Below are 23,429 nucleotides of genomic sequence, written 5' to 3'. Positions count from 1 at the left end.
TTTTTCTTTGGAGACTCGCAAATTAAAGAAACATAAACCATCTTAATGACCAAGTGAAAACAGAATGGGAAGCTTTCCCAAAAAGTACAGTCAAATAGGTGAATTTTGTAGGGTGAAAGAGGGTTATTTTCCTCCATTCTTGGGAGCCCTCTCTCTGCTCTGTAGCAAAATTATTTTTTTCCTGGGCTTTTCAAAATGATTTGTTGAAAAGATATTTCCTTAGCAGGTGCAATAGTATAAGGATTTTGGAGGAACTGCAGGTTGTGTGTGGGCATTACTGAGTAGCACAGCCATGTTGAAATCTGAATAAATTGGCAAACCCTTTCAGAATAAGTGGGAATTTGCAGAAAGTGCAAAAAAGAGGGTTCACTTGCCCTGTAGGAATCCCCAGATTCTGATTTATTTAGTTAGCAATGAGCTGGAGTCCTATGGTTGTCTATTTGAGTGTCTGCTATGTGCAGAATCCATAGCATAACGTAAAGGAAATGTAAAGCAGCCTCTTACTTCAGAGTAGGCACCCTCCCATCCATACAGTCATTAGTCACATTCAGACAGCTATCTTTATTTCTGTTGAGGGCCCCACCTTCCTCCAGGCTTACATATCAGTCTGGGCATTAGCATCTGCTCCTGCCCCCTTTTCCATCCCCCATGTCCATTCAGTTACTAGATCTGGCCATTTCTGTCTCCACAACACTTTTCAAATCCAACCCCTTTTCTCTACTCATGAGTGTCCACCTTAGTTCAGATCCTAACCACTTCTCTTTTACACTGTTACACTGACTACATAATTGATTGCTCTTGCCTCAAGTGTCTCCCCTCTCCAAGGCCATTCTTCACACAGCTGCCAAAAGGGTTTTCCTGAAAGGCTAGGTCTATGTAACTCCTTTACTCAGTAAATTCACATAATTCCTGTTTCTTCTGGGCTAAAATATAAAGTCCTGCATTTGTCCTTTAACGTTCTTCATAACTTAGCCCCTTCCTTATGCTTTCCTCCCTGTCAGTCATATGCTCTACAATCCATCCAAATCATCCTCTCCTCTCTAACACATGACACTCCATCTCTGTAGGCATGGCTTTGTACTGACCCTGCTTTATGCTTGGTAATACACTCCCCCATACACACACACACCTCTGTTTTATATAGATCCCTTTCCCTCCTTCCTTTAAGATGCAGCTCAACAAATGCTGTTATTCCATTTTTGCAGATAAGGAAACTGAGGCAAGTAGACCCACAAATTAAGTCTCATATAAGTAGTGGGCGTATGAGACTAGATTTGAACTCAGCTTCTCCCCCTCATTAGCCCAGCACTCTCTCCACTCCCGATTCTATCAAGTCCATACAAATCAGTTTTGAATTATTAGTGTAATAATTTATCATTAAACAGTACTACCACACAAAAAAGATGCAGCTCAAACATGAATTCTACCTGAGACTTTTCCAAATTCTTTAACCTCCCCTTTCCTAGTTGCTATCCCCATTGTTTCCCTCTTTAACTGCCCCCCTTTATTTATTATATACTTCCCCAAGAGAATGTAAGCCTCTGGAAATCAGTGTTACTTTTTTGGTTTGTTTTTGTATCCCCAGCACTTAACATTGGGTTAGACATGGGGAAAGTGTTTTTGAAATGCTTTCTGATTGAGGCCTTATGGCCTGAGGACCATCTTTGGAGTTAGCCCTGCCTGTAGTCTGGACAAGCTAGTCTAGCCGCTTAAGCTCTGAGTTTAAGAGACCACTCTCGGATATTACTTATGGGGAATCTGCATCATAAGGCAGAGGAGATGGAGGAGGGGGCAGAGTGCCATTTGTAGACAGAAATTTCCTGACACTCATGAAATCACAGGTCTGGAGCAAATGCTGGAGGGACAGTCGTCAGTAGAACTTTACATATAACTCTCTCTTCTCCTCCTCCTCCCCCCCCCCCCCAATCTCCAATTCTTTAAGGATTCTGCTTTATCCTGATACAAGGAAGAAGGAAAGAAAGGAAGGAAATAAGCATTTATTAAGTACCTTTTATGTGCTAAGTACAGTACAAATAGCATCTCTGAGATCCTTACAAAAGCCCTGGGAAGTAGATACTATTATTATTCCCATTTTAAGTTGAAGTTGTATGCCCAAGGTCACTCGCTTCTGAAGTTGCCTTTGAACTCCTGGAAGTGAAATCGATAAAGAATAGTAAGGTTAAAGTTTTGTTTTTCCCCTTCCTCCCTGTTAAGGGTGGAAGGAAGAGAAAATGAATTTGTATTCACTGAAAAAATAAAATTTAATTTTAGAAAATGTATAGTAGGGAAAAGGAGATTAAGCAGTTATAAGTCTGGCTGAGCTAGGGTGATCCTAGATGTGGCGAGGAGACAGCCTTGAAAGGGGCAAGAGCTCTATCTGATTCAAAGTATGGATGATGATTGGGGGTTGGGGAACAATAGGATAAACTGGAAAGGGATTCCTGCAAGAATAGTACTAAAATTTTATAAAAAGCCCTTGAGATCTTCCCCCTACACTTTAAACTTTTTTTCTTGGTTCTTCCTTTGAAGCACTTTGATAGAATGACTTCTGTTTTTCATTTTCTTGAATTGTGGGTGCGTGTTGTTTTGGCTCATGCAGAACAAAGCTTATTTATACACTGATCCTGCAAAGCCTATTTCTCCCATTTTTATCATCTAATTGCATTATAGGTTTTTTCTTTGCTTCAGCTATACTTGAGTAGAAAACATCCTACCTGCCAATTAAAACATTTGGTGTTTCTCCTACAGCAAATGATAGCATAGTCAGTATATAGAACATAAGCTAAGCATTCCCTGCTTTCAGAATTAGGTATATCTTTTACCTAAAGAGAGAACTCAGGAATCTTTCTAAGATAATTGTAAATAGTCCTTAATGTTGCGATCTGACATTGTTTTTGTATCTAGAAGTATCTCCTGCAACCCTTAGTCTTCATTTCTAGCTACAATTCTGATACTCTGACCTGATGCTACAAAGATCATTCCAAGCACACTGCTTTAAAGAAAAAGCGATTTCTTTCCCTAAAGTTGGTCACGCTATAAAAAAAGAAAACCTTATTGGAACTCTAGATCGCTTTTAGTCTCTTCTACCCTAGAAGAGCCCGGGAATGTGGTTCTCTGTCCATGAATCAGATATCTGTACAAGTGTTTGAGTTGAATTGGCAAGACCTCTTCTTCACTGGAACCTTCTTTGTTTTGACTCTTTCTTTAGGCTAAAAAGACCCAGTGGCATGAGCAGCCTTTTAGGGAAGATTGGAACCAAGAAACAGAAGATGAGTACCCTCGAGAAATCCAAACTAGACTGGGAGAGCTTCAAGGAGGAGGAGGGCATTGGTGAAGAACTGGCTATCCATAACAGAGGAAAAGAGGGGTAAGATACCTTTCAGATTGCTGACTCAGCAATCTGGCTCGACTCAGAGGGTGATAAGAAAGATGAATGATTATTTTTTGTTTTTTAATGAAACCTTGTGTATTCATCCTGGCCATCTTAAAAGGTGTCGAGAGTGGGGAAGAGATGCCCAAACTCTCTCAAGTTTAGTCGAGTATCATTTGTTTTGCTCAGGCTGTAATTATTGACCACTAAAATAAATAGCATCTCCTAAAGGGCATCATTTACTTATCTGGCAGAATCTGATTCTCTAATATCTGTCGTTCTGGGCAAAAGCAAAGATTGCTTCTTTTGTCCCTCTGATAGGGAAAAACCCTCCTATAGGGTTCGTATATAAGAATCATCCCTTTCCTCATTTCTTATGGCACAATAAAACTCCATCACAATTATATGCCATACCTTGTTCAGCCTTTCCCCATTTAATGAACATCCCCTTAATTTCCAATTCTTTACCATCACAAAGGAGCTGCTATAAATATTTTTGTACATTAGGTCCTTTTCCTTTTTCTTTGGTCTTTTTGGGATACTAAACCTAGTGGTAGTATTTCTGGGTCAAAAGTTTTATAAACCTTTGGGCATACTTTCAAATTGTTCTCCAGAATAGTTGGAACAGTTTATTACTCCAATAGCAGATAATGATCTGCTTTTTTTTTTTTTTGCTCCTGTTTTCATAGTTGTCTTCTTCTGACTCTATGTCTTGGTCTTCTCTGACTCTGTAGTAGTTTTTTTAATGGTCAGGTTATTTTGTTGTTGTCGTTTGCTTATTTTTCCAGCCTATTACTTGACTTTGAACTTTATATTAAAGCTATCTCTGTTCACCTGAGGGTGGCAAAGAACTGTCCCCAAGTTTTATGCTTTTTTTGTGGTGATGTTTTCAGAGCTAGTTTGGGATGTGTGCAAGTCTTTGGTGTTTGGTATACTTATTTTTCCTTCATCCGTTCTGGCATTTGTCATTTCTGACATGTGTGAAGTGGTATCTCTGAGTTGTTTTAATTTGCATTTCTCTAGTCAATAGTGATTTGGAGCATCTTTTTCATGATTCTTATTTTTATAAATTTGACAGTTCTAAACTCAGAATATCTTTGAGAAATGAAGCCTTTATCAGAGAAGCTTACTATAAATATTACTTTATTGTCTGTGGTGTCTTTTAGCATAATGTAGTTTCCCTAATTACTGCTTTAAAATAGAACTGATCAGCTTTGTTTGAGTTTGTGATTACTACTCCTGCCTGCCTTTTTACTGTAGCTGAAGCATATTAGATTCCGCTTCATCCTTTTGTTTTAACTTTGAGTATGCGTATGTTTCAGTTTTAAGTGTGTGCACAACATACTGTTCCTGCCCCATTCTTCTATCTGCTTCTGTTTTATGAGTAGACTCATCCCATATGCATTCATAGTTATGATTATTAACTGTATATTTTCCTTCCATCTCATTTTCTTCTATTTCTTCTCTCTTTTTATTCTGTCCTTCCTCAGAAGTCTGTTTTATATATGTCATCTTCTATACAAATTAACTTTATTGAGTCCCTTATTATTACTCCTTCATGTTTGCTGTTTTTATAATTCTCTATAGACTTGCATTTGAATGTCTGGTTTTCTAATCAGCTCTGGTCTTTTCATCAGGAATTCTTGAAAATCCCCTGTTTCATTAAATATTCATTTTTTTCCTCCAATAGATTACACGCAGTTTGTTGGGTAGGTTATTCTTGCTTCTAATCCTAGTTTCTTTGCCTTCCAGAATATTTTATTCCAAGCTCTCTGCTCCTTTAACATAGAAACCACTTTATCTTGTGTGATCCTGACTGTGGCTTCACATTTTGAATTGTTTCTTTTTAGCTGTTTGAAATATCTTCTCCTTGACCTGAGAGCTCTGGAATTTGGCAATAATATTCCTAAGAGTTTCCATTTGGGTATCTCTTTGAGGAAGTGATTATTGTATTCCTTCCACTTCTACTTTATCCTCTGGACCTAAGATATCTGGGCAGTTTTCCTTGATAATTTTTTGAAATATGATGTCTAGACTCTTTCTTTGATTGTGACTTCTGGGATAGTACAATTCTTCTTAAATTATCTCTCCTCTATTTGTCCAAGTCAGTTGTTTTTCTGATGAGACATTTCATATTTTCTTCAATTTTTTTTCATTCTTTTGACTTTGTTTTATTGTTTCTTTATGTCTCATAGAGTTACTAGTTTCTACTTATCCAGTTCTAATTTTTAAGAAATTATTTTCTTCAATGAAACTTTTGTACCCCATTTTTCATTTGGCCTATTCTGTGTTTTGAAGAGTTCTCTTTAGTGAATTTTTGTACCTCTTTTACTATTAGACCAATTCTATTTTTTAAGGTATTATTTTCTTCATTATTCAATTCTTTTTTCATATTTTTTTTTTACATCACTCATATCTTTTCCCAATTTTTCCTCTGCCATTTATCCCTTTCTTTTGACTCTTCCAGGAACTCTTGTTAGTCTTGAGTCCAATTAGCATTATTCTTGGAAGCTTTTTTGTTGTTGCTCCTATTTTCATAGTTGTTTTCTTCTGACTATGTCTTGGTCTTCTCTGACTCTGTAGTAGTTTTTTAATGGTCAGGTTCTTTTGTTGTTGTCGTTTGCTTATTTTTCCAGCCTATTTCTTGACTTTGAACTTTATATTAAAACTATTTCTGTTCACCTGAGGGTGGCAAAGAACTGTCCCCAAGTTTAATGCTTTTTTTTTGTGGTGATGTTTTCAGAGCTAGTTTGGGATGTTTGCAAGTCTTTGGTGCTTCCATGGTGGTATAACCCTGGGAGAGGTGTGGTCCCTGGTCTTTACCTAGAAGAGCTTCTGTTCTCTGCAGCTGCAAGCAAAAATTCCTTTTTGTCCTGGAACTGAGACCTACAACTGCTTTGAGGCAATAGAGTTGCCAGTCAGTGGCAACTATATCTAAGCCAGCAAGGGGTTCTCTGAAAACTCTGACTACTTGTTTGATACCTTACCATTTCTGTGCCGAATTCCCAAAGCTGCTGCTGCTACCGCCACTGTTATTGCTTCAGTCTTGTGTGTGGGCTCCAGGCAGGCCTCCACCTAATCACGGACATCTGATGATCTCTTAAGTGTTCTTAGGCCAGAAAAATGTCTTACTCCAACCTTTTGTTGACTCTGCCACTCCACAGTGTGATTTGAGGCATCACTTTAAAGCTCTTTAGAGGGGAATGTTGAGAGAGTTCAGCTGGGTGTCTGTCCTTAATCCTGTATTTGGCTCCACCCCACCCTAAAAATCAGAACAGATAACTTATACAGCAGTCACCACATAATGACAACCTCTTTCATCTGTGCCAGTGTGGTCCTAGTTTGGGCTGCTCCTGGGCCCTCTTGGACACACTTATAACCTTTTGGTTTCAGCTTTGAGGGTTACCCCAAAATAGGGGATATATGCACTCCTGTCCCATGAGCTGCAGTGGTTTTTTGGGGCTGGGTGTAAACCTTCTCCAGTCTGATCTCCCTCTTTGTCCATATGTGGTTTGTGATAGAAAATTGCTTAAGAAATAAAGCTTGATGAATCTTTAGGTGGTACCTCTGTGAATGAGGAGATGGAGAGTGGGGAGGTGGGGTCCTATAGTCATACTTCTTCCTCATTTTCTTCTATGTAGATCAGCTTTTCAGTTTTTGCTCTGGCAGGATCCATTCCAGACAGTGTGCTTAATTAAGTAGTAATTAGCAATTAGTCTAGAATAGTAAGTTTGATTCAGTAGTGGTAGTCCTAGGGAGACTATTCTAGGACTATCATGGGAGAGCAGCTTCCATTTCATGGTGAGGAAGCCAGATTATAGAGTATTTAGGAGAGAGTGAGAGGAGAGCAAAGGGAAGCAAAGAACATAGACCACTTTTTCCAGGAGTCTAGCTAAGAAACAGCAGAGGGATATAAGATGATAATTAGTGGGTACGGTAAAATCCAGTGAGCATTTTAAGGACAGGGAAGCCCCGGATGTGGTTGTAGGCAGGAGGGAGGGAGCCAGTGGTAGCCTGAAGATTAAAAAGTCTAAAGATTAAAGAGAAGTGGTGACAGAGCAGTCTGCCAGAAGAGACCAGAGGGGACGAGATGAGGGGTTCGGGTACAAGGGGCCCCCCCTTGCTGTCAGAGCACTGTGAGATGAGCAGAAGAGAGATCCCGCTGGGTGCTGGGCGCCTAGTGGAGGCACAAAGGGGAAATCCACACGGGCTCTGTCCTCAAGGAGCTCACGTTGTTCTGAAGCAAAATATATGTTACAGATCATGAAATCCAAAGGATACAATGAGCATTTGGGGAGGGGAGGTGTGAGTTAGGGGAGAACTGATAACTAAAGTGCCTGGAAAGGCCTTGTGGAGGTTATGGGCTTGAAGTTGGGTCTAGAAATGAAAGACACTCTCCCAGCAGTGCTGGTCACCAGCCAATGGCATCCTCTTACTGCACAGGAGGTGGGTCCTCTTTCCAGAAGTGCAGTGATGTGACTGAATGGGGGAAGGGTTCTGGGCCAGGCCCGAGAATAGGGTGACATATGGGGCCCTCGAACATGCACTGAGCTGGAAGGAGCAGAGTATTGCAGTGCCAGGAATCTTACTCTCCTGCTAGAGATGATAGCCGATGGTGAGCACGCAGGCACATACTAATGCAAGTGAAATGAGCAGAGCCAAAAAACAGCCCACATGGGGACTGTGGACGATCCAGCACCTCAAAGCCAAGGTTTGAGAAGAGTCTTCCCCTGTGTTGAGGGGAAGGACCAGATTGTTCTTTTGTTGGGATGTGGATTGATTTTTATGCATTTTTTCTTCTTTTTCTTTCCTAAAAAAAAAAAAAAAACTTTATAATAAGATGATTCTTTGGGAAAGAGAGTCAAGAAAAGTATAAACAAAGGATACTGGCAAAATGTCAGCCATGTAGCCACAGCGTGGGGGTGTTTGGGGTCCTCTGCTCTCATTTTCCACACCCATCCGACTACTTTGTCGAACTCTGGGCACTTCCTCTCAAACGCAGAGGAGCTCCTCGTGCAGGCTCCACTCTACCACTCACTGTCTTAGTATGGAGCTTGTCCAGTGTGCCAGAGTTAATGGTGACCTCTGGTCAAAGTAAGGAGCAAAGCTGTGGGCAAAGAGTAAAACGCAGGTTGGGAAGAGAGAACGAGATTAGGAGAGACATGCGTGCCATGGACGGGACCTAACTCATTTAGTGAACCACTAATGCAATAGAATGTGAGGCTCACTCTTTCTCCTCTCCTACTGCCGGGTGGCCAGAGAACATGCGGTCTCCCGTGCAGATCCGATGGCCCAGGTGGGGCAGCCTTCATCTCCCATGCCTTTTCCCCATAGAGCTTTATGGTCTTTCTCCAGCCTTAGTCACTCCCACAAGCCTCCTCTTATAGATGGGGAACAGAGGCAAGCAGTAATTATGGCAGAAGGAAAGTGTAGACCTATGTCAAATTTAAGTTCAACATGACAACATTTAATTAAGATGAGAATAATAATAATAGCATCAGTAAAAACATTTACAAAGTCCTTTACAGAAGTTTTCTTACTTGATCTCCATAACATTATAAGGCTGGGAAGACCAACCAAGCTGGTGGGAAGCAGTGTAGCTCAGCTCCCCCACCAACTCTTCCAACAACAATCTAAAGAAACCTGCTGGATGAAGTGATGAGAGGAGATCAAGGGAGAAACCGCCCCAGCAACGAGGTCATTGTTCAGCTAGGCCACCAGCTCCGACCACTCCAGGGAGGATTTTGGACGGAACCACAGGCTCAGTGAGCTCTTTGGAGTGCTCCCATCCCAGCAGAAAGCATTTCTTTAGACTCATTCCCTACCCAAGAAATCAATGCAAGGGAATCTCCCAGAGGGGCCAGGATCTCAGACTTAGCACCCAGAGCTCTCAGCGAAGTCACCAACACCATGTTCTCTAGAGCAGGTGTTTGGAAAATTAACCAAACCAAAAAAAATTACCATTAGAAGTCTATGGTTGCCCAAGATACAAACCTAGAAAAGGAGAGTAACTCCAACACGTCCATAAGCTATCTGCTTATAAATAGTTTTCTTAGATTAGAAGCAAAGCTTTTAATGAGTGGCTTATACCATTCTAGTAGGCAAGACACTGGTGTGAGCTAGACAAGATTCAGAACTGTTTGAGTGGTTGGAACCCAAGAGAAATCAAGAATAGGTCAGCATCACCTTATGTTCCAAGGTGCCGTTCCAAGGAATGCCATTGGCTCCTGACCTGTTTTACACTTACCAGTGGCTTGAATAAAGATACAGATGGCACATTTGTTAGATTTCCACATGATACTGAGGTGGGGAGGCATAAATAATATATTGAACAAAAGAATCAGAATTCATAAAAATCTCAATAGACTAAAGTGAAGGATTGAATTTAATAGAGATGTAAAATCTTATGCTAGTTCATAAATCAATTTCACAGGTATAGAATAGAATTGTAACTAGAGACCAGTTTGTCTCAAAAAAGTGAGCTTTAGCATATGGCAAGTTCAGTGTGAGTCCCCAGTATTAAGAGACTGATAAAGAAAGCTATTGAGAAAAGATAGTATTGGGGATTAGAGATGTGATGGTCCCACTGTACTCTACCTTGGTCAGACTAGTGGAGTAGTTCTAGACACCTTTTTTTTAGGGAGGACATTGAAATCCATGTGAGGATTGGTAGAAAGAATTCTGAGTACATAACTTGACAAATGGCATAATAGCAATCTTCAGGTTTTTGAAAGGCTGTCACCTAAAAGAGTAAATCAGGAATAGTTATTGCAATGTGCAGAGGGACCTGATGAGAGTCAAGCTATCATCAGTGTAACAAAGAAACAGGATTTTCTAGAGTTGCTTCTAGATTTTTGTGACTTTAGAATAATTACATAACCTCTCTCTGTCTCCCTGTTCTTACTGGTAAAAGAACCCTCCCCTAGTGCCTCATAACAGAGTTATTTTCATCCAATCATAAGTGTTAAATACTTTGAAAGAAGAACTTGGTCCTTAATTGCCATGGATCATCATCTGGTACCTAGAGTTTCTACTGTATCTACAGAAAAAATTGGAAACCACAGTTGTAAATATTTTACTTAAGTAATTTTTTTTTTTTTAGCTGAGGCAATTGGGGTTTAGTGACTTGCCCAGGATCACACAGCCAGGAAGTATTAAGTGTGTAAGGTGAAATTTGAACTCAGGTCCTCCTGACTCCAGGGCTGCTGCTCTATCCACTGCACCACCTAGCTGCCCCTTTAGTTAAAATTTTTAAAAGGCACAGATTCTTGGGAAAACATGGGCATTAGTCATAAAGGATAAAAAGATATATCCAAATGTGATCTGTCCTAGTGGAGAGAATACTCACATCACTGAATGTGGGCATCTGGAATTACTAAGAGTCTTAATTACCTTCTGTTTCCTTTCCTCAGCCTCTCATATCCAATAAGTCCCCAAATCTTGTCAGGAAGATCTCTCACCTATGTCCCCTCAACTCACTCAGCCATCACTTTTAGCATTTATTGCTCACTCAGACCACTATAATAGTCTCTTTATTGATCTCTCTGCTTTTACTCCCTTCCTGCTCTAGTTCATCCCCATGGAGCTAATAGACTAATATTCTAAGGCACAAACCCAACCATGTGACTTCCCATTGCTTATAGCATTAGACAGATTCCTTGGTCGATCGTTTAAGGCGCTCTATGATCTGATTCTCACCTACTTTTCCAGCCTAATTTCATAGTGTTTCCCTTTAGAAACTTTTATTACAACTCAGCTGTACTGCTAACCATTCCTCCAATGGTGTTCCCTCTCTTCCACCTCCATGCATTCAGAGAAACTACTCATTTTTGAAATGCTCAGCTCCTTCGCAATTTCTGCCTTTCAGAATTGCCATTTTCTTGTTGATTCCCCATGTAGTTTCCATTTCTTTCCTTTTCAATTTTCTTTGCACTGTACTTGCCAGTACTTGTATGTCGCCCAGTAGAATTTAAGGTCCTGAAGAGCAGAGACTCTACTTTTTGGTTTTGTGTCCACATGGGTCAGGACTTAAGATTCCTAATTCTTGTCTTATCTTTGTTGTCATTCTGCAGAACTAGAGGAACACTTTGTAAACTTAAGTGAGAGCTATTACTTCTAAACTTCTTTTCTCTTAAGTGTCAGACTGGCTGGGCAGGGCCACAGTAGCAATTGGAGATTCTGAAGGCACCATTGGTTATTCCTCAAAATAGCCTCTATCAAAAAGACATGTTGTTCCTTCATGTTTGTTCTCACCCACTTCCTGCTATCAACTATCTTATGCCTAAATTGAAGAGTTTCTCTAAAAGGCTAATCATTTTTTCTTGTCCCTTGGGAACCTATTGATCAAACACCCTTGAGTAACATTTACCATAACGATGATAATCACAACAGGGCGTCATCTGATAACCAACCAGAGTGATGTTACTAAACTTTTGTCACACTAAGTGGCATCTGGGAGTTTTGAGTTCTCTAGAATTTAGCAACCTAGAGATGGATGTACCTTTGGGAACCATTATCCTCATCTAGAAGTCAAATACCAATCAGTAAAATTGGTACTAACACCTCTTCTAAGTATAATGTCCTTTGTGCCAGAGAACCTTGAATTGCTCTGCTTTCTTACTGGAATGTCAATGTAAGAAGATTATGCTCTTGGACATTTTGTCTAGCTCTCTAATTAAATTAAAATGAATCTCCCAGAGGTTTTAATCATCAGAAGCATCTTTCTAGAAATACTCATGTAGAATACAGGGAGGCTAGAGGAAGGAATTATTGCACTGAAAGGATTAAAAACAGGCTAGCTTTTAAAGACCATTTACAAACTATACAGGGTTTGGATACTTAGGTACAGTCAGATTGAAGGTTCATGGAGGTCAGTGACTGCCAAGAAGGTGACTGTTTTCTTTGGTCCAAAGGGAGGGGAAACAGGAGGCAAAGAAAAAAATCTTTCTCATTCTAAAATTTCTCCCTATCTAACTGAGGACAAACTACAAACTCAGGGTAGATGTTGGAGGAAAAACAATGGAGAGCAAATAAAATTTAAAATTCCATCACTCAACTTCAAACTCTGTGAATGGCATTACAGGGCTACAGACTTGATTTGATCCTCTGTCAGGAAGGTCATGGTACTCTGAAATGATATGGCTTGAATTCTGAAAATGATGAAGAGTTTTTCTTTCAGCTTATTCCCAAAGCAGTACCTTTCTCTCTTCCCCCAAATCCCCAAATTCAATTAATAGTTGCCCCATCACGTTCATTTAAAATTCATTGGATAAAAAATCTTATAACAATACTAATGATAGTTGGAATTTATCTAGCCCTTTTAGATTTTTAGCATCCTTATTTGTTGTCTTGTTTACATTCTGATTGGCATGAAGGAAGGTATTATGGGAACTTTACTCTGGGACTTACAACAGTGCTATGATCCAATATTGTCTTACTAGGTTTTATAAGGGCAGTGAAGTGGTGCCCTGGTTAGAGTGCCAATCCTGGAGTCAGGAAGAATCAGCTTCCTTGAACACAAATCTGTCCTCAGACACTTTCTAGCTGTGTGACCCCAAATAAGTCACTTCACCCTGTTTTTCAGCATTTCCTCATCTGTAAAATGAGCTAGAGAAGGACATGACAAACTACTCCAGCATCTTGCCAAGAAAACCCCAAGTGGACAGGAGAGTTGGACAGGACTGAAAAGTTACTGAAAAACAAAAGTTTCATGAACTGAAATGTCTTTTACAAATGTACTTTATAATACCACATCATTGCTTGTTATATTGTCATTGAAGCCTGTCTTTGCTTGGAATGAGACACTAAAAACTTAGTGCCTGTATATCTTGGTTCATATTTTCAACTTTATTCTTTTTTTTATTATAACATTTTATTGATAAAATATATGCATGGGTAGTTTTTCAACATTGACCCTTGCAAAAACTTCTGTTCCAACTTTTCCCCTCCTTCCCTCCAGCCCCTCCCCCAGATGACAGGTAGTCCCATATATGTTAAATATGTTAAAGTATATTCAACATTATTCTTTGGGTTTGTCTTTTCTCAGTCAACTCATAGAAGCCAAGTGTTATTTAGACTCTCTGGGAGTCCTGCCTCATGTCTGCAGATGACCTTCGAAGATTAACAAGCATAATTAGCCCTCTACTTACTAGGTATAGGGAAAAGAAGGAAGTAGTTTTTGTTTGTTTTTCCTTTGTCATCTCTATTGTATTGGCTTTGTGTGCAACATGGGGGCCTGAAGAATAGACACTAAAGAATACTCCTTTTTAGTTTTGTCTTCTTATTCTTTGTCCTCTATAATTTTTTTAGGACAACTATGTGGTACAATGAATAAAGGGCCAGACCTGGAGTCAGGAAAACTTGAGTTCATCTGGCTACAGCACTTACTAGATATGTGACCCTGGGCAAGTCACTTAATCCTGTTTGCTTCAGTTTCCTCATCAGTAAAATGAGCTGGAGAAAGAAATGGCCAACCAAGAGCCATACCAATAAATGATATCTTTGCCAAGAAAAGTCCCAAATAGGATCACAAAGAGCTGGACACAACTGAAACTACTGGGGGAAAAAATCCTTTCTTTGGGCTCAGCTTTCAGAAAAACTGGCCTTTTTTTTTTTCCCCCACTTCAAGATTATTATTTGGATATAGAATACAGAATAATGTCAGATCCTACTGGATATGTCCTGATTTTTATTGGAGATGCTAAATAAATCACTTTAATTCTTGTTACATACTTTAGTTCTAGTTGGCATACTTTTATCAAATTCATCCTGGATGACTAGCCATCTTTTAATTAGGGCACATTTTACAGTCAATGTCAGTAAGAAAGAAAGAGTCACTCTTGGGGATTTAGCATTTAGAATCCTTTAGCATTCCACATGTCACTGTGAATGACTTGAAACTGTGTGTAAAACCATCAACATACAAGACAAATGTAAAAGAAACTCTCTCAGCGCACTTGTCTATAATATACTACTTTGTAGGACAACCCACTTTTATTTGTTCCTTTGAAAACTCTCAACACCTGTTTAAAATGGCCAGTTTATATGAGCCAGGTGTATGAAGTTCCCTTCTGAACCATCATCATGCATGTTAAACCCCATTCCATTTAGGAGCTGTTTTCTTAGTAGTCACATTTTCCATAGACCCCCCCAAGTACATTGTGCTTCAAGGTCTTGCACCAAATTGTGAGACTACACATGTGTGGTAATGCAGCTTATGGGAGAGCCCACAAGCCAGTGACAGACTCTCTGATGTTAGGCTGATCAGGGCTGTCTGCAATCCCTAAGTCTGGGATCTCCTTACTCAATCATGGTTTTGTTTATGGTTGACTCTTGGCACCAAACCAGAGCTATCACAAAGATCCCATTAACCACAGCATTTGTTTCCAGATAAGTGTCAAGGAGATAAATGAACTCTTCAGACTGTGGGCACCTCATCCCTGTCTCAGCTGTTTATCTGGGTTGCCCTTTGAAATAACCACTCCATTCTAGGTGTTTCTTTGAAGCCTCCTGAGCTTGTTGATGAGACTGGTTTCTCTCTCTACTTAATGCCCCCAGGACATATGCTTTGCCCTTAATATTCCCAAAGTCAGCCTGATTTACATTGCTTCTCAAACCTGCAGCAACATTATTCATGTCTAATGGAGCATCCTAATTCAAGCACCACTTCCTTTTCTTTAAATGAGATCCAGGATTACAAACCACAGAGCACTCAAAATCACTCACCCCTACATGTTCTCTACCACTAGACAGGTGGCAGGGAAATGGCTTGTAGCTCAAAGCATGCTTTGGAAACACATCAGCACATTTCTTTTAGGTTTTCTAAGCCACATATTTTATCTCTGAGTGAATTCAGAAGACACAATATGGTCCAATAGGCAGAACAGTAGATTGGAAATGAGGTGATACACAGGTCTTTGGTTTGCTGTATAATTTTTGATAAGATAATTTCCCTTTTTTGGCTTAATTTCCCTATTTATAAAAGAGGCACTTTAAAGAGCTGCCTCATCAGTAGAAACTGGAGCAAATACAGAACTTAGAACTCACCAAAATGAGAAAGAACTCTGGATTTCTAAGAAAATCAGCGAAGGTGTCAGAAAACAGATGCTAATCATGCCTTCTGAGGAGGGCAGAGTCAAGATACTGGAAGGGAAGGAAGTAATGGGGTGAGCTCTACACTATAAACTCCAAGCAGATCTAGTAAATCCACCAGGCCAAATCCTTATGGGGAAATTCAGAAAACTTGGTGAAAGATAAAATGACCGAGGAAACCGAGCTCCAGGCTTCTGAGCATAGCAATTATTAAGCAATGCATGCTAATTGCATAACCAAAATCTGAACCAGTCACCTTCTTTAGCTTTGGCATTAGATCCTGAATACAGGGGGAGACAGAATATTATATATTAAAAGTAATCAGTCCAGTTAATTAAAAGGAAAAACCAGAACACATCATTAGGTCATCTGATTTCTAATTGGAGGAAAGACTAGGGCCTTTAATTTGGGAGGAAAATACTGAACAGATACTGTTCCCTGAAATCAGATGTGTCTCACTTCCCCCCAAATGTCTATGAACACTCAAAGGAACATGAAAACAGTAACTGATTGATCAATATGGAACCTGTTTTCAGAGAAGATACCAGAATGTCTGAGAAGTTATCCAGCTTCCCAACCAGGAAAAACATGTTCAAACAATGCAACAAAGTCTTCTCGACAATTTCCACAATTAAATAAAGTTTTTCACAAGACAGAAAGTGGATTAGACCCGTAATTGAATAGAAAGAAAACCAAACTGGCTCCAGAATTGAATTATAAGATGGAGTTAGTGTAGTTCATTCAGTTCCCATAATTACCCATTTGTGTTCTGAACCCCTCATTTCCCTCAAGTCCCCCTTTTAATTCATGGATCACTTACCTATAAGCCAAACCTATGAGGTTTTTCATATATTCATATTCAGAATTACTTAAATCTGCTTACAGATCTGACAACTTCTAGACCTCACAATGGACTAATTTTCAGAAGGGAGATTTGTATGTCTCCAAGGTAACCAAGAAAAACATAAACATAAACACCATGAAACAAAAGGCCAAAACAATATGATTATCGATATTAACTCAACATCAAGTCTCCTTATATCCTAGTGACACACTCCCAATGTTCATTTAATCAGATCTCATGTAATCATCTGATCCTTGGATTCTTTTCTTGGACATTCTGGAAAAGGTTACATTCTCAGGGCAACTCTGAAAGAGGCTCTGCTTCTCTGGTTCCAAATCACTTGTAGAGATTACTAGATAATTCTGCTAGTAATAAGACTTAACACAATTTAGTTCAGTCTCTTAAATTTGGTGTTCCAATAACTAGTTCATGTAGCTAATCCATTAACAACAACATATAAGAATAACTTCAATTTAGGAACCCATAATTCATTTAAAACTTCAGAGAATTTCCATTTTTATAGGTTACTTGCTGTTATCTTTACCTCAACTCTATCTGATATAAGAATCTTTTTTTAAAAAATAAAAAAATCATGAAGATCTAACATGTAAAATGAACTTTTCTGATGTTTAATATTATCAATCAAATATTTTTAAAATGGGAAAACAGTTTCACTTTCTTTACAATTATTAATGTAATTTCAATACATTTCATAGGTAAAATCCTTAATCTAATTTTGAGATCTTATTACTAAAAATTTGAATTTCCTTGCTAGATACATTTGGAAACCAGTCATATACATATGTATATAGTTCATAAGGAAAAAATTCTGATAGTGTTGCTTTCTCAAACCATTTAGTTAGAAAACTTTTATATCATAGCTTTGTCTTATTATTTTGTCTGATTCACCCTTTTGAAGGATATCCCTATATTTGACCACAAATGCAGTTTTAAAATTGTAAAACTTTTCATACTTATATCCTATTATAGTAATTGAATTGCTCTAGTATCAATTTATTAATTAATAGTTTTAGTATTGTACTTAGAAAACTCCTACTGCTCAGCTGCCCTGATTATGGAAACTTGTTAGGAAAGGAAAAGGGTCATGGGCATACCAATGTCAGGATGTCCCCTTAAGGGCACAGATTGGCCTGATATATAACATTACAGGGAAAAGCCTCCCTTAGCTCTGCTTGATTCCAAGTGAGCCCAAAGGGAAGTCTACAATTCTGCCATTATGACCTAATAGAACTTTCTAGTTGGCTGAGTGGGGCTAAATGTAGCAGCATTGCTCAGACCCAAACCCAGAGCAGAAACTTGCAGAGTTCAGTGTAGTGGGAGAGCAAGCAGACTTTGTCTGGAACGAGCTCTTTGAGAGCACCAAAAGCTTGCCAGTCTCCATCCTATCCCTGAGATGCTAGAATAAGACAACATTCAGTATACCAAGAAAGCAGCATTAGGCCACCCAGCCTTCCTTCCTTAACATCAAGTCTGAAATCAGAAAGGTGGCTGGAAGAATGAGCAAAGAAAGAAAGAATCCCACTTTAGTGAGCTCTGATGGAGGCAAGGCTCCAGATACAAATGCAAGGGAGGGAAGAAACCCAGAACATCTACAGGAGAGAAACACAGCTTGGGCACAGGTTCACCTAGGATTCTTGGAAGAGATGAAGAAAGAGGATTTTTAGAAAAAGTTTTTAAAATTTGTTTTATAAATAGAGGGAGAGCCCTTGAGGAAAGAATTGAAAAAGAATAATAGCCTTTATTGTGGAGGATTGTTCTGATTTTGGAGGGGGAAGTATGTCATTTCCAGGAATGATTGTGTTATTAAAAAGCTGCCAATAAAATATCAGAATAATAGCTCTCAACTCAGAAAGGACCTCTGTCCAACCTCTTCAGTTTTACAGGAAAGGAAAGGACACATCTGGCTAGGTGGTAGAGTCAAGAAGACTCAATCTTCCTCAATTCAGTGGGACCCTGGGCAAGTTACTTCATTCTGTCTGACTCAGTTTCCTCATCTGTCAAATGAGCCAGAGAAGGAAACAGCAAACCCTTCCAGTGTCTCTGCCAAGAAAACCCCAAGTAGGGTCATGGAAAGTCAGACACAACTGAAATGACTGAAGAACAGAACCCCTTCTGGCACGCCATCAGAATTAGAGTTTGAATCTCCCTCTCACTAGTGTCCTTTTCATGGTTCCATGTTGCCTAGTCTTTCCCTTCTCTCTCAGAAGATAATTGTAAATGAAAATGAATTAGTTTGCATTGAGAAAATCCTTTGAAGATTTTCTCTGAGAGCTAGCTGTTCTCTCCCACTCACCACCCCCACTCCCCCTAACCCTTCCCCAGCACAAACCAAGCTCTTATTCTTGAGTAAGGACTGCCAGTTAAGGATTCCCAAATGGTCCTTGGGTTCCTGTCACCTCTGGTAAAATCCCATCCCTTTGAAAGTCAAGAAAGAGCATCTGTTCATTCCCTCCAGGAGGTTTCTAGCATTCATGATGGACTTACTCTGCCCAGTCTAAGGGCCATTGTTGAGTTGTCCCATTCCAAGAAATTAGGACACCTACAAACTGATCCTTCAAGAGAAAGCTGCAAGTGTCATCCCCTAAAGAGTCATTTTACTAATAGTCCCCAGCAGTTAGGGAAGCACTTCCAGTCTTGGTGATCAGTATACAGTCCATATACAGTATACATCCTCTACACCCTCTGTAGATGGGAACAGGATGACTTTCCATCCCAGGCTTGTATCTCCCCCTCTTGTTCAGTATGAAATAAATTTCTTATTTTTCAAAATCAGCCTTTCCCCATGCTCCTAGTAGAGTTGTGACTTGGACCTCAGCACATAGAAGTGACACAGGGCCATCTGAGAGGCGCAGACCCCCCAGGAGAGGCAGGATTTATTCTGTGTACTTGTATTTCATTTAGGTTTAGTAGAAGTAAATCTGACAGGGAAGCAAATGTTGGGGGTTGGCTTTTACAAGATATTGAACCCAAGGCTGTGAATTCAGCAAAGGAACCTGGGTTACTGAACATGGTATAAGTATCAATTTAGAGGTAATGACCTTGTAATGAAAGATGCACAGTTTCTTTGGAAGAACAAAGGAAAGCTTTTCTGGAGCGAGTGGATCACAGTTTGAAATTGAGCGGGAACAAAGATGATTCCATCACATCTCCCTTTTTGTTGGCAATTTTGCTTTCTCGGTAGGCTAATTAGTAGCATAGCCTTTCCCTTCCCCCATTCCCCAGGCAAGCTGGGATTCACTTTGCAACAGGGAGCTACATTATAACGCAGCTGTGTCTCATTAAGCAGCCAGCCTAGCATTTTGTGGGCACACACGACTCCTTCTTCGCTGTGCCCACTAGAGTGCCAGATTTCTCCTCTTTCCTGGAACAATGAAGAAAAACACTACAAGAACTGCCTCCAGTTTGGGAAATCAAAAGTACCTGACCCTTTAGCTAAGGGAAACAGAGGAGGCAAAGGCTGCCATTGGACCCATTTCTCTGAAAGGTTCTTCGGATGTGGGCCAAGAAGCTGTTTCAGGTTAGCAGGAGCATGTGCTGAAATGTAAAGAAGTTTTGTTAGAGAAGGTGAGAAAGGTGGGAGCTGTTCTTTCCCTTAAAGCCAATCTGACGCTGGCTGATTTCTGGACGACATCATTTCATGAATTCTACATTCCAGACAAACTGGCCTCCTTGTTCCTGTACGGGACATTTCATCCTTCACATCTGCGTCTTTGTTCAGTCTTGCAAAGCATTGAAATCCCTCCACTCCTCCCTAAAAGTTAGCATAAATGCCATCTCTTAGATGAGAGTCGTTCCTGATACTCCCAGCCACCTGTACCAATAGTCAGTCCCCTGAAATTACTTTGTATATATTTTGTACATTTACCTGAATATATTGCCTGCCTCCTTTCCTTCCTGCTCCCCATCTCCCCCAGTAGAATATAAGCTCAGATTCTCATCTTTGTCTGCATCCCCAGTGCCTGGGACTAGTGAGTGCTTAATAAATGCTTAGTTGTTATTGAATTCTAAATCTCATTTTCTCTTGTCCAAGTATATAAAGCTCCTTGATTATGTTGACACAACTGTTTCTTGTCCCCTTCCAGGTACATTGAAAGGAAAGCTTTTATGGAGCGAGTGGATCACAGACAGTTTGAAATTGAGCGGGACCTCAGGCTGAGCAAAATGAAGCCTTGAGGGCATTGGAAAGATGCTCTGGCAGTTTATCCCTGCTTGTGGTGTGAGCTCAACTTTTGTGTGTCTGTGAAATCTCTCCTGTCCTGCTCACTGACTGTCTCGTGAAAAGGAAAGCTAAATGTTCTGTTCTCCATGTTGAAGCTCCGTCTGTATATCTTGATCTCATGTGGTGTCATTTATTTTATTTTTATAAGTTCTTACTGTGGGAAACTGTTCAGGGACTGGTGAAGAGGATGGCACTTTCCTTACAGCAGAGAGAGGGCCCATCCAGTGCCAGCCAGCACAGTCCAGACCTAACAGCTGGCAGGGATTTTTCCTAGTGTCATTCTGCCTGTGGTGGAGACAGGACTCCAGCCTTGACATGGACTATTAAGCTCAGCTTGCCAGAATCATTGACTCTCCATTAGAGTGCATCCTTTGTCCTGATACCAATGTTGAGAAGAAAAGACATGGACACACTTCTGCCAGCCAACGCCAGGTCACTGGACAGCTTTGTATTCAGCTCTTTTCTGTGTTTAATCTCTCCTTTCTTCTTCCTCTCTCCCCGTCTCTCTTTCACTTCTCCTTCCCTCCTCTTTTTCCTCCCTCTCTCTCCCTCTCCTTCTCCCTTTCTCCCTCTCCATCTTCCTCTCTCCCTCTCTATCTCTTCCTCTATTGGTCCTTCCCTCCCTCCTTCCCTCTTGCTTTCTTCCCCTCCCCCCTCACTATTTCTTCCCTCATTCTTCCAGGATGGAACTCCTTTTAACATAATGTGAAACTGAAATTATGGAGATGTTGTTGCTCAATCAAAAATTGTTTTTCCTTTAGTATTTTCTTCTTTCCAAAGTAAAAGCCACTTTTTCTAGACTCAACCCTGCCACCAAATCTCTTGTCACCTTGGTTTGCCAGAAAATATCCTCAGACTTCCTTTCCCCTCCCTCAGTAGAAATAAAGACACCCCCAACCCAGATCAGCTTCAGGATTTCTCTTGGGAGCAGCCAGGAGAAATGGTATCTGGAATAGGTTGATGGTGGAGTGGGAACAGGGAGCTGGGGCCAGACCATTCACAATAATAAAAGCATTAAAACCCAGACCTCCCACGTGTCCTTGTTTTCACATGTAACGAGTGTATGGGAAAGCTCCTGGAGGTTCCGCATTGCCTGGATGGCTGAGCGTCCACCTACAGAGTTGCTGTCGCCAGTAGTAGCCAAGGTCTGTGTTTTTCCTGTTTCTGTTGCCCATAAAATTGTATTTGCTAGCAATTGTCTTCCTTTTTAGTGGCCTTCAAAGCCATGAAATACTATTTATCATTGCCATTTAACACAGGCTTCTCTGTTCTGGTTCATTCCTTGATACATGGGGACGAGCCGACTTAAAAAACCTCAGGGCCACAGTGCCATGATCTGAACTGCTGTAGTCATCCTCAAAATATTCTGTTGAGGTTTTTCATTTTTATATCAAAGAGAATCCCTTTCCCTTTCTTCCTCAATTCCCCCTTCCCCTTCTCCCAATCCTGCAATTGAACCTTTCCTTGCAACAAAGAAAAGTTCAACAAAATCTCCCACTACTTTGTCTGAAGGAGTCCTTCCAGGGAGTCCCTTTCCTCCGCTTTGATGGGGGAGATCTAGTCCATACTGGCCATTTCTCTTAAGAGAAAGGAGAATACTTCTCTCTTTAAATGTCCCATTTGAAGCAAGTAAAATTCTGACTACCTTATTTCAAGGCCTGGTCCTAAGTGCAACAGTGGAGGAACAAGAGCTTGTGGACTTGCAGGAAATTACATAGGGCCCCAAGAGTGCTGTCCAGCTTCTGTGGACTCCATGACCGTGCACAAGAGCAGGACCGTGTTTCAGAGACTTCATTTTCCCTCTGCATCTTCAAATAACATTTGGTTTGATCACACCATCTACTTCTGTTGGAGAATGTCTTCTCACAACTGCCATTTTTCACAGTGATACTGGCTTTTACTCATTTGTGATGTGGCTTGCAGTCCTTCAGAATGGAAGCTGTTGAGCTCAATATAAATTATGGCTTTTTCTTTTTGATGAGATTTTTATAGGCAACTTTGGCTCTTAAGGGACTGATAGTTCAAAGAGATCTCGGGTTTTTACTCAGTGGGGCACACTATCCCAGTTTCTTCCAAGGGAAGAAAAAGGAATTAATAAACTCATTGATTATCCCATATGTTTAGCATGCACATCCAAGCTTTATTGAGTTTTTAGTACCCAACATTTGAAGAGCCTTCCACAGTACTCTTTCTTTGTAGTATATTAATGTTGCCACTCAGCATCAAGCTCTGTCCTTTCATTTGGGTATTCATTTGGTGAGTCTCTTTGTTGGCAAGTTTGCAACATGATTGTGATCCCATTTATTGTCTCCTAACACATTCATCAAGTTTTTTTTAAAACTCCTGGTGTCAGTGCTAGTGCTGCTGATCTTTCTAACAACTTGTCAGGGAGCGGAGGCAATTTGCATCTTGCCTGTCACAGATGCTCTCCCTTCCAACATCATGAACCTCAGCTCTGGTGTTTCTAGACTTTGAATTCTGACATATTTCATTACCCTATACTTCAACATTCATCCACTCTCAAATCAGCTTGATCCATATGTTACCACTTTAAAGACCACCCCTGGATCAGATTAAACTTTTCACTTTAACTCACTAGGGTGATGAGTGACTTCTGGCTATTTAGAGAATTATCTTACGAGACTTTCAAACAGCAGGATAGCACTCTACAATCCAAGAAATCTGAGGGACTTGTAGAATTGAGTTGAAATCACAAATTATGTTCTTTTTTTTAATAGCTTTTTATTTTTCCAAATATTTGAAAAGATAGTCTTCCAAATTCACCTTTGCAAAAGCTTGTGTTCTAAATTTTTCTTTCTCCCTATCCTTCCATCCCCTCCCATAGACAGCAAGCAATCCAATATAGGTTAAACACATGCAATTCT

At 40.1% G+C, this 23,429-nt stretch overlaps 1 protein-coding gene across 1 annotated transcript in view; it reads left to right on the top strand.

The window, feature by feature from the left end:
* The window catches only part of CFDP1 (craniofacial development protein 1), a 158,414-nt gene extending 136,843 nt beyond the window's left edge, over positions 1 to 21,571 (top strand). Inside the window, exons 6-7 of the mRNA XM_003758558.4 lie at positions 3,209 to 3,367; positions 20,408 to 21,571. Of these exons, the coding sequence (XP_003758606.1) occupies positions 3,209 to 3,367; positions 20,408 to 20,498 (250 nt within the window). The 3' untranslated portion in view covers positions 20,499 to 21,571. The remainder of the gene's footprint in view (positions 1 to 3,208; positions 3,368 to 20,407) is intronic.
* The last annotated feature ends 1,858 nt before the right edge of the window (positions 21,572 to 23,429 follow it).

Source organism: Sarcophilus harrisii, chromosome 2 (genome assembly GCF_902635505.1).
Source record: "Sarcophilus harrisii chromosome 2, mSarHar1.11, whole genome shotgun sequence".
Lineage (NCBI taxonomy): Eukaryota > Metazoa > Chordata > Mammalia > Dasyuromorphia > Dasyuridae > Sarcophilus > Sarcophilus harrisii.
The sequence above is the reverse complement of the archived record's forward strand: the minus strand, read 5'-3'. Positions and strand labels throughout refer to the sequence as shown.